Source organism: Podarcis cretensis, assembly GCF_951804945.1.
Source record: "Podarcis cretensis genome assembly, chromosome: 2".
Lineage (NCBI taxonomy): Eukaryota > Metazoa > Chordata > Lepidosauria > Squamata > Lacertidae > Podarcis > Podarcis cretensis.
The window spans coordinates 40,764,034-40,776,085 of NC_137171.1; the positions used below are offsets into that span (position 1 = coordinate 40,764,034).

The 12,052-nt window shown below is 41.8% G+C and overlaps 1 protein-coding gene across 1 annotated transcript; it reads right to left on the reverse strand.

Annotated features, from left to right (window-relative positions):
- Nucleotides 1–4,275: 4,275 nt before the first annotated feature.
- LOC307209802 (cytochrome P450 2A13-like) lies at nucleotides 4,276–11,409 on the reverse strand (the record flags this gene model as incomplete). The annotated part of the gene is made up of 7 exons (XM_079965166.1): nucleotides 4,276–4,713; nucleotides 6,817–6,958; nucleotides 7,513–7,700; nucleotides 8,154–8,295; nucleotides 8,941–9,117; nucleotides 10,786–11,010; nucleotides 11,242–11,409. The coding sequence occupies 7 exons, from the start codon at nucleotides 11,407–11,409 to the stop codon at nucleotides 4,526–4,528; spliced, it is 1,230 nt and encodes a 409-aa protein (XP_079821292.1). The 3' UTR covers nucleotides 4,276–4,525.
- Nucleotides 11,410–12,052: the final 643 nt, after the last annotated feature.

A 12,052-nucleotide genomic window follows, 5' to 3' on the forward strand; every position in this document is an offset into this window, starting at 1 on the left:
TGGAAAGGTGGAGGTTGATAGCCTGAACACATATTCCACTATCACCACCATCCCACAAACACAACACACACACCTGCACACACCAGCTTCATCCTCAAAAAAGTCAGAATAATGCTCTGTTGATTAAGGGAGAATGCAATCAAATACATGCAACACCTGAAGAAATAAATTCAGAGTTTCTAATGTATTATTTTTTGTTGTATAGGAAAGAAAAGTAACCTTGATCTGTGAATGCTAAAGTTTATTTCTGCATTTGGTTCTTCTGCAGTTAGATCTGCAGCAAACTAAATCCATGGCAAGCCTTTGCAGCTGAAAGAAATCAAGGATGTCCTTGATAGTATGAAGATGGAGAAAGTCAGGGGAGACATCAGGTAACAAACTTTTCTGCCGACAACGTTCAGTGGCTGGTTTCTTAATTGGATGCTTTTTCTTGCTAGGCCCCAGGCCCGAAGAAGAGGGGCCATCTACTTGGACATACATCCCCTTGCCCCTAGCTGGGACACATGAGGTCTTCTTCTTCTTCTTCTTCTTCTTCTTCTTCTTCTTTGGTGATCAATCTTAGCAGAGTAAGATTGTCTTCCATGAACACGGTTTTAACAATGAGTCCGTAAGTGACTGTGGAGGCCCCTGGGTCAAGGAGATGTAACTTTACAATCTTTAGAAGGCATCTGAAAGCAGACTTGTATAGCTTTTTATATGTGTTGGAAGCCTTTCAGAGTGTAGAAACTTGTCCAGGGTGGGACATGGTTGCACCACATAAAAGATTTCCCTCTTGCAAGAATGCTTAAAGCTCATGTGTACAGCACACATATGTGTGGATTTCTTGAGACACGTGTAACAGTTAACAAATTTTGAGCTGAACTGTGAGTGTGAGGGAATGGAAGAGCTAGTTTAATGGCACTTATTTATCTCCTAGAACAGGCATAGGCAAACTCAGCACTCCAGATTTTTTGGAACTACAACTCCCATCATCCCTGACCACTGGTCCTGTTAGCTAGGGATGATGGGAGTTGTAGTCCCAAAACATCTGGAGGGCTGAGTTTGCCTATGCCTGTCCTAGAACCACCAGATTTCTCCCAGCACCCCAATCCCACCCACACATAGGCCACCAACCCCAATCGGACAACATGAGAACCTGGGCCCATCAGGTCACCTGCAGAAAAAAGGCATGAAGGCATTTATTTTTTATTTTTTGGAATTGACCCTTCTCCTCCAAGAAATGACCGGGTTAAACTTTTTTGGAGTCTCCCAATGGTGAGAGTCAAAGTGCAAAGTTGTGAACAGTGGACAAACAGCAGTTCCCTTCAGGGAGAAGATGCAGATTACAGAACTCATAAGTATAATAGGAAACAGCTTTCTTTAATGATGGAAGATATCACTGTCTCTTTTGTCAGAAAGTGATTTCTAAAACTGGTTCTCTAGCATAAAAACAAGTCGTTGCACAGCATTCTGAAAAATCACCATGAATGGGGTTGAAGTGGAGAATCATCATATATTGTATCCACACTGTCTGGGACTTTGGGATATCAAGACCATTCGGGTGATGATAAATCTTCCCGTTTCCCTCTCTGTAGTAATCTGATCAATCCATGTGTGAAACACACCTGAGGGATAATGTAACCCTGGAATTCTGTACAGCACATTGTGTACTGTGGTAAGCTCTCAAAGCTCTCTTCTTCATATCGTTGAACCTCATGGACAACAGCACTGGTATAGGGCATCCTCACCTGATCTTCCATGCCAGGGACATGGTTGGCACCTCCAACCTCATCGATCTACTGTTGAACTTTTGTTGTAATAAAAAACAACATTGAGAGCTCTACTTCCAGATTTCTGAAACCACTACACATCTGACACAGTGAAAACCTTCAACATTCTCCAACTGGAAAGAAAAGTAAAACTCTTACTGACAGGAGCCCATCTTTTAACATTTCGATTTTGGCTTTTTAGTTTAGGAAAATATTTAACTGGAGGGCATCCTTGTGGATGTTTTAAAAACTTTGTGTGGCATGTACAACAGAGTCGAAACGTTATGCACTCCCCTCACACAATACATTTTTATTGATTGATTGAATTTATATTCCCACTCTTCTATGCCATGTATATGGTAGGATGCTCATATCTCTGTTATTTCCAAACCTAGTAAAGACCAAGCCAGCTGGGCATATTATAAGCTAATTCTGTAATTAATGTAGATACCAAGGCACTAACAATAATTCTTGCCTGTAATAGTAATTCAGCCTGCAATATTAACTTTAGAACACCAAAATCAGTTGGACTCCCCCCCCCCCCCCAGACTGCGTTAAACAATAAAAGAGGCAATTTATTTTTGGTACACTGAAAAATGGATTTCTTCCTAAAGATATCTTCTGTAAAACAAAAACAAAATATATTGACATAGTATTTCATTTATTTAGGATCCTTATTATATTTCAAAATTACTGTCACTGCCTTAATTCATAATTCAGGTAATTTACTGTTTTGCAGTATCTGCTTCACACACACTTGTAAAGGTATTATCACTTGACATTCCATTCATTTTTGGAGCCTTATTTTACTTCTGTTCTGTTTGCTGTGAATAATTGGCATTGAATAATTGGCAATGTGTGGCATTGAAAAGTGAGGATAGCAACATATTATCACCCATGCAACCTGCTAGCAACTACTAGCTGGGATGATGGGAGCTGATGTCCAACAATATCTGGATTAGCCTGTTCAATTTCTGCCTGGTCCAGGGGTGCTAACTATCTCAAACTTCCAAAAGGAAATTTTGGAGGGAAACACCAAATTACTGAAGAAAGCATATAACATTTTGTTATCTGGAGAGACTTTAGTTAAGATGGTAAAATTGACACAAATAAAATGGGTTCAGGATGTTGGGCATAATATACAGTTGGAGGAATGGGAAAATTATGGAAAACAAATTTAAAGTTTACAGATTGTATATTATTAAGAGAAAATTATTTGAAAATGATATATAGATGGTATATCACAACAGGAAAAAAATGCAAAAATGTATAAAACGGGATCTAAGATATGTTGGAGATGTAAAGAGAAAGATGGTCCTTTCTTTCATGTATGGTGGGAATGCAAGAAGGTTAAAGAATGATATATAATGAATTGAAAAAAATGTTGAAAAAACCCTATGTTAAAGAACTACAATCTTTCCTGCTCGGAATTTTAGATCATGATATAAGAGAGGGAAATTGGAGATTGTTTATGTATGCAACAACAGCAGCAAGAATTTTATTAGCACAAGTATGGAAAACAGAGAAAATGCCAACAAAGGAAGAATGGCAAGCCAAACTTGTGGACTTTGCAGTACTGGCTAAGCTGACAGAGAGGATACATGAGAGAGACAACATCGATTTCAAAAAGGAGTGGGAACCATTTATAAACTGTATAAAAAGACAGGATAAAGATTAGGACCCATTGGCAGGTTTTGACTAAACTTTCACAACTATATAAGAGGTAAAATCAGCAGGGTATAGAATTTGTTTAATAAATCAATACAGAAATACGGGGAAAGCCAAAGAGAGGGGAGGGGAGAAATATGGATATATAAATCGTTCAATTAAGATTTGTGGAAAATTTGTTTTTATAATTTGAAAATTCAATAAGAATTGTTTTTTTTTAAAAAAAAGAAAATGAAAATGAAATCCACTCTCATCCCTATTAGTATTTAGGGCTGGGCAATATATTCATATAGCGTCCAAAACCAGTTTGAAGTCCATATTGTGCTGTCAGTTTCATAATTTTTGACCTGGCAATATATTGTGAATCATGGTGTGTGTGTGCACGTACGCGTGCCATGCAAAATCACAATGTGGGGAAAACCATGAAGCCAGCCAATGCCTCTACATAGCTCCATCCTTATTTCAGACATTGTGATATATCGGTATATTGCAATATTTAGCTGGTGATATTTCGTAATGTTGAAAACCAGATATTGCCCAGCCCTATTTGTAGTTAAACTAAAATCAAGAAGCCATGTATACTTGAGAGAATAGAGATCCCCCCAATTTAATCAGTAGAAGAGAGTGAATGTTTATAACAGTATACAGTGGTACCTCAGGTTACAAACGTTTGCCCCAGGATGAGAACAGAAATTGTGCAGTGGCGGCACAGAAGCAGCAGGAGGCCCCATTAGCAAAAGTGCTCCTCACGTTAAAAACGGTTTCGGGTTTAGGGCAGACCCCCGGAATGAATTAAATTTGTAACCCGAAGTACTACCGTATGAGGAAAGCTTTTTAAAACACACACACACTGCAATAGTTGATGATGTGGAACATTTTATTAAGTGCCAATGAGCCCATGAACAGTTGACTGGACATTAGGGATTGAAAGGTCAAAGGCTATTCTCATTTGCCATGCTAAGAAAACTTTTAATACCTGATATCTAGGGCTATTACTGAGAGGTGTTGAATGAGTGAAGGAAGGCACCTCGCAGTACTCCTGTTCTACCTACTACAAATATTCTGGGAGCCACTGACCACATTCTTTCTGCTTATCTTTTGTTGCAAGATCACACTGAACGTCTGATGGCTTTCATCAGAGGACAGACATTTTTAGCTCTGAACTCCATAAACAAAGAGGCTACATCCATATCTTTTGCAGCTCCAACCAGCTGGAAGGTGAAGTTCTGAAGCAGAGTACTGAAGAACAGGAAGAGCTCCATCTTCGCCAAGGCTTCCCCAATGCATGCCCGCTTCCCTGGCAAAGAAAAAGAAGGCAGAGCTAACCAGTTACCCAAAGATCTACACAGTGCGCAGGAAACCTAGGACTCAGCTCCATTAGTCAAAAAAACAACGTTTTGAATGCATTATAAACATGCAATACCAGATGACGACAGAGAGCAAAAAAAAATTTATACAATAAAATAATTTGTTATAACGATTTAATTTCTGACTTATTTTTAGCTTTATTTTTCCTGTGTGCAGATCCACTCCTAGTGAATTCATGTGATGTTGGTTTGGGGACTGGAAATACTGTTAGGTATCATTCATCAAGAAACAAGAAAAGTAGGAAGATAACTTTAAGGACGTTTTCTATGCGTTCTGGTCAAACATTCCATGCAGCTTCTATACTGAGGCCTCCGTATTGAGTTTTGGTTTTTGAACGTTTTAGAACTCGAATGGTCTTCCAGAATGGATTAAATTCGAAAAACAAGGTATCACTGTACTACTATTACTATTACTACTATTACTAATAATAATATAATGATTGGCCTGACGTATGGATGGGTGAGACATGAGATTCAGTTCACATTTAAAGCTCAGTCTATCAAATGCACCCTTTCTGAAACCATATGAGAACGGAAACGCAACCAATCTTCAAAATTTTCATTTGTACAAATGTTCTGATGCAGTTCCCCAACCACAGAATGGGAGGAATTCAACTTCATGCTTTTCCAAACATTCCAGTTTATTTACCCTTTTCTAGCTCCACACTGCATGCACAGTGACTCCTGACCCAGATGTACTTTAATTTTATCCAAACAATATCATATGTTTTTGTGCCATCCCCTACTCACAGAAAATACCAGGGAGGGAAATATAGTTACAAGACTGGCACATCCAACCAGGGAATGACTTTATAGGTCTCTCATTTTACTTCAAATCACAGTGCCTTTGTGAGAAGAAGCCTATTAGAAGCTGGACGGAGGGCACTGCCTCCGTGTAAAAAGTGGTGCATGCCATCAGCTTACAACAGGGTGCCATGTAATCCTTCAGGGAAATTGCAAAACATGGGGTAAAGGACCCCTGACAGTTAAGTCCAGTCATGGACGACTCTGGGGTTGCAGTGCTCATCTTCCTTTGCAGGCCGAGGGAGCCGGCATTTGCCTGCATACAGTCTTTCCGGATCATGTGGCCAACATGACAAAGCTGCTTCTGGTGAAACCAGATGTGATGGCCTGGGATTCGGATTCTGATGCTGATCCTTAGGAATCCCAGACTGCACAGGATCCCCTGCCTCCATAACCAGCTGAGCCGGGGCTGGGGCATGAGCCTGAAGGGTCCTCACCTGTGCTGGATCCTCAGGTGCAGGCACCAGCTGACTCTGCTCTGGCTCCTGAAGTGATGGAGGACCCATTGCCTGCAGGTGCTCCACTCTCAGCCCCGTCAGAGGAAGCTGAGGTTGCCTCTGGGTCCGGTAACCCTCCAGCCTCTCCTGAGCTGCAGAGGCTCAGGGCAGAGAGGCGGAGGGAACTAAGTTCCTGCAGGAGGAGTGCTCGCCTCCAGGCCAGGAGAGGCGAGTCACCAGAGGATCGGGGCCGCCCTATGCCTCAGGGCAGATAAAAGCCGGCCAGCCCAGTCCCAAGTTGTGGGGGCAACATTATTGGTAGCCAGTTCCTGCCTGAACCCTGTCCTGCTTTCCTGCCGGAGCTCCTGACCCGCCCTGACTCCCTGCTTGCAAGCCTGTTCCTGACTTCACCCGACTCCCTGCCCTGCACCCAGCTTCAGCTTTGATGGACTGCCTCCATATTGCACCTTCGACCTGGGACTGGAATCGGACCTCGCCTCTCGGTTGACCCATGGGACCAGCACACCAGTAAACACTGTTTACCTTCCTGCCACAGCGGTACCTATCTATCTACTTGAACTGGTGTGCTTTTGAAATGTTAGGTTGGCAGGAGCTGGGACCGAGCAATGGGAGCTCACCCCGTCGCGGGGATTCAAACCTTCTGATCAGCAAGCCCAAGAGGCTCAGTGGCTTAGACCACAGCGCAGCCATATCTCTTTCCTACACTGTCTCTTGAAAGAAAGTGGAAATGGCATTGTTTGCACATAAGTAACCATAGGCTCATATAGTTACCTGCTGAAAAGACTATTAAGGCATCTTTCTTCTTGAACTGGCCTTTCTCATCCAAAAAATGTCCAGGATTGAACTGTTCTGGAGTCTCCCACTGGAGAGGGTCACGGTGCACAGATGTGAACATTGGAGCAACAGCTGTGCCCTTCAGGGATAGAAGATGGCAGATTTACATTATAGGTCTCAATTCATGACTATCTAGGAAATAGCCACACTATGATAAAATGATAAAATGGGGAAGCTAACTTAGAAGAATGGGCTTCCACTAGGGATGAGCCGATTTCCTCTAGTCTGCTCCTGTATTACTCCATAAGTACACACTTAGTGTATCAACTAAAATACACATTTATGTACCCATTTTAAATCTAAACCACCTTTCTGTGTGCTTCTGTGTGCATTTTCCCACTAAAACATTGATTTTAGTACACATTTCTCCACAAGATACATTTTGTATGCATAGGTCTGTGAAAGACTAATTCCGTTGGTTCATTTTAAAATGTGAACCGAACAAACACAATTCTCCTCTATCACTAGTTCCTTCAGCTCATTTGCTTAGGCCAACAAAATCACTACTGATCTCCACTACTGATCTCATCCCTGCCTCCATGAGGGCAGTCCAAGGCCATTTATATGATCAGTTCCTGAAACTGCTCCATTTCTTCTCCACAATTATCATGACAAAATGCTGGGCCATCATACCTTAGGGAAGGTGAACCCCCTGAATTTTGTATCACAAGACGTTGTACGGGGAGCGGCCTCATTATTTATTAGTGGGTATCGTAGAATCTCATGGATAACTGCATTGGTGAAAGGCATCCTCACACGATCTTCCATGCTAGGGGCACGGGTGGCACTCATCACCTCATCAATTTCCTGTTGGACTTTTGCTGTAATGAAAAAGAGATATTTCCTGGATTCAGATTCTGCTTCTCATCTGACAGAGTGAAAACCTTGGGCACTCTCCAACATCATGAAAACTCATGCCAACACAAATTCTCCTCTTGAGTGATTTCCACTCATTCCTCTGTGCCAGAGCCTTACCACCTTGTTGATCTCCTGCTGGACTTTTCCTGTAACAAATATCATTTGGAAAATGTGCTTCCAGAATCCTGAGGTCCCTCCTCTTCTGGCAGTGTTCCTACCCCTGGACATAAGTGCCATTTGAAGACACCATGGAGCCCTCAAAACCCTTTTTATTTTTTAACAATGAGGGGAGGTTCAGGCTGATGCATAATGCTAATGGAAACCTCCTAGTCCATGGGATGTCTTTTCATGTGTGATTACTAGTGGAGCCCATCATAGTCCCATCCACTTTAAACTTCTCTGGGGTATCTGAATACCTTGAATATGTAGCAACTTAGCCATCAGCATGAGGCCAAAGATCAAGAAAATGCTTGTGGTTCCTGTCCCAGCCAAAAAAAGGCCAAACACTGTCATGACAAGGTTTTCAGTTCTGAAGGTGTCACTCGCAGACTTTTGTTCCTATGAGGCAGAGGGAAAGGGGGGGGGAGAGAAAAAAAATCACTATAAAGAAAGATGGCAAAATGGAGACACCTTAGCCTGTTTGAATGAGCATCATGGGTGAAATCCTGCACTCACCCCAAGAGGTGTTTAATCCAATCACATGTATTTAAAATAGAATTACTTTTGAAATATAAAGAAAAGCACTTGCATATCATTGCATTACAAACGTTGTGTTGTTTGATTACTGGGATGTTAGAGCTAACCAAGATTATATATATCTGAAAATATATGGGATCAGAAATTATAGGAGTGATGGCAGTAAAAGAAAGAGTAACTGGTTATGTATTTTTGTTTGGGCAAAGTAGCTGTCCATGTTACTCATATAGGCTGTAAAGTGAGTGAACCAATTTTATTTTTATTGTAAGCACTTGCATTGTTTTGTACAACATTAAGCATAGACTTTAACACTGGGCACAGGATACCTCAGCCTAATGAATAATGATAATAATTAAAAATGTCTTGCAAGGAATGGCCAAGAGAAGTTGCTAGGGGAGGAGGCAAAGACAGAGGGGCACTCTGGTTGGCCTGGTATCCCTTCCCCACATGGACTAGGACATAACTGGGCACTCATACCGGTGCAAATAATTTTTTTGACCCACGTACCTTCTCAGACTTGATAAGAAAGCAGTCAATAAAGTCACGGATGTTCTGAGGATCCAGCGTCTGCCTGTGTAGCTTCACATTCTCACGGATGAAATCACACAACTCATCAGTATCAGAAAAAATCTTTTGGTGTCTTCCAGGAAAGCAGTCCAATATTTTGGGGACAGCAGAGTACAGCTGAAATGAAGATGACACATACAGCCTTAAATATTGTGAATCCATCTTTTTATACTATGCCACAAAGATTCTGGCTGAAAAGTGATAAAGCAGTTGTTGTTTTTAATCACTTATTTTGGAAATCCAGCAGAAACTGTTGAGTTTCTGGTCCATTTTACCAAATTCCTAAGGGCTAGGGATGATGGGGCTTCCCTTGAAAATGACTCAGAAATGTCAACTGGTCCAAAATCCAGATTACTGGTTCGGGTTCTGTTTAAGTCTCACATAACCTCTGTTATAAAGCAGCTGCACATGTGGCCAGTTTGGCTCTGGGCCTAGTTCAAGGTGTTAATATTAGTTTTTAAAGCCCTAAATGACTCAGGCTCCAACTACCTGAAAGACAGCTTCCTTTCCTGCAGACTTCCTCAGGTGCTAAGAGTGGCAAAGGGGACCCTATTAGTTGTTGCACTGCCCTCAGAGGCTCATGGTCCAGAAAAAGGTATTGTCTGTGGCAACCCTTCAGTTGTGAAACTTCCTCTGCCTGGCATCTTCATTATACAGGTTTTGAGGAATGCTGAAGACATGCCTTTTCACTCTGGCTTTTGATTCCTGAGGTGTATATAAGTTGTTTTCAACTGTTTTTAACTTTGTGTTTCAGTTGTTGTAACCTGCCCTGGGACATTAGGGTGAAGGGCAGAACAACAAGAACAACGATATCCTGGGTAGCTTGTTTTAACTGATGATCTAGGCGTGGCTCCCCACGCTTAGCAACTCCTCCCACCAGGATACCTCTATAGATGTACAAATGTGCCTCAGTCTGTTCCAACACTCATTTTCACTTTCAACTGGAATTTCCCATTCTCCTGCAATTGGTGCATTTTGCACAAGTCTTTCTTCTATTTTGTCATCCGCTAATGTGGAAATGTCTGCCATTTTAAATGCATATCATATTGCACAATAGACAAACCTATCCCAGTAATCAACAATTATTTAAAATTAACAAAAAACGAAAGAAGTAAAGCTCCTGTTGGGACAGAAATTTATGTGGTTCCCTTTACTGACTGTGAAGTTTTATGAGGGCAGTAAATTTCAGGGGAGCAGTTTGCGATTCATAGCAAAAATTCTCCCCTCCCCCACACCCTCATGGCTCTTTCTTCAGTAGCTTGGGTACCATTTTCTTACATTAGGAAAAACCTGTATGCTGCATTGTTCTGGGGTGTTGTGGCGATGGAAACTGTAGGGTGTAGCCCCTGTTGGTGACTGCCATTTTTTGTGGTGGCAGCTATTTCTCTCTTGCAATGTTCCACAGTTATATTGTATCCAGAGGGAAATGGTAGTCAGGCAACTAAAGGGGGTGGGGAAGCAATGGCAAAGTAAAAGGGGGGCAGGAAAGGAAAGGGAGATCTGCTGCTATTAGTAAACAGCCCAGGTAAGTCTTCCAACTTTTCTGCTGCCTGCCCTGCTCAAGGGTCCAGTTTCTCCCCTGAAATCACTGGAACTTTGTGGTTGTGTCAATTTCTATCTCAACCCTGTCGAAGACATTTTCAGAACATTATTTTCATCTGATAGTTAGGCAGGCACACATTTGTGAACCCTTTGTGCCATTGTTCATGCTACAACAAGCTAGGTTTTGTTTTTCCTTTTCATGGTAGAGAGGAAAATGTTTGCAACACAGAAGGAACAACCTACCATTCCCAAGATAGCCTGAAAGAAGACAACTTGGTTCTCTATAATGCGTTGGTGCTTTAGGAAGGTCTTGTCTGCGTAGTCAAAGCGAGTCCCAAAGATGACTGATGAGATCACATTGGAAACAGCGGATGTGATTCTAGGTGTCGGATCAAAGCTCTGTCCTGTAGGAGGAACCGAAGACAGTCTTAAAGATGGTGCTCTCTGCAGCCTCTCAGCCAGGCAGCACTTCCAGGAAGGCACAAAGAGAACGGGAAACGTTCCTTTCATTACTTTCCACCTGTTCACTTATGATGTAGGAATATTTGGGCTTCTCAAAGCAGCAGACAGAAGCAGGCATACCCAGACTAAAGAAGGGGAAAATTAACTTTGTGCCTTCCTGTCTCTCTGTTCTTTTATTCTAAATCTGCTTCATGGCAGGAATGAAAAGTGAAAGTGGTCTCCAAGAGGTGGACTTACCTTTGCATAGTTTCTGCTCAGAGGCAGGACGTCTTTCTGCAGAAGATTGCCCAGAAGAAACCAAGGAGTGGGCCCTGGCGGTAGTTGGGCTTTCTTCTTGTACATTTTGACGGAGAACAAGAGCAAGGTGAAGAGGAGGCTGAGAAGCAGCAGAGCTTCCACCCCCATTTTTCTCTGTGTTCTTTTGGTCAGAAATCTAAGAAAATACTTAAGAAAGACAAGGTGGAAGAAAGCTGCCTGCTGGAGACCCAACCCAACTCGGACTCTGGATTATCTCTGTTGCTCTTCTGGTGTTCGTTTTTTAAATGTGGCCTTTAATAATTAACAGGGAGAGTTATTCATTAATATATATTGAACTTAACCTTGACTCAGAATTAAAAGAGGAATGCCCTCTGGGGCACATGAGAGATAAGAGTACATGGGGGCTGCTGGCAAATATATGCTATCTGAGAAGCCAGTCAGTAAAAAGGTGTGTTTACCTGTTGCAGGGAGGATGTTTACCTTCTTTTTTGAATCTGCACATGCGCCTTTAAACACACTTTACTTATATCTATCATCTATCTATCATCTATCTATCTATCTATCTATCTATCTATCTATCTATCATCTATCATCTATCATCTATCTATCTATGCCACATTAAAATTGTGAGTGAGGTATAGATGATAGATGTTTCCCGGCTGCCTTTCTTGGTGTACTCACAGCAATGTAACTTTTTATCTGCAAGTCAGCAGGAGAGAGTTGTTTGGGATGAAAATGGAAAGGTGGAGGTTGATAGCCTGAACACATATTCCACTATCACCACCATCCC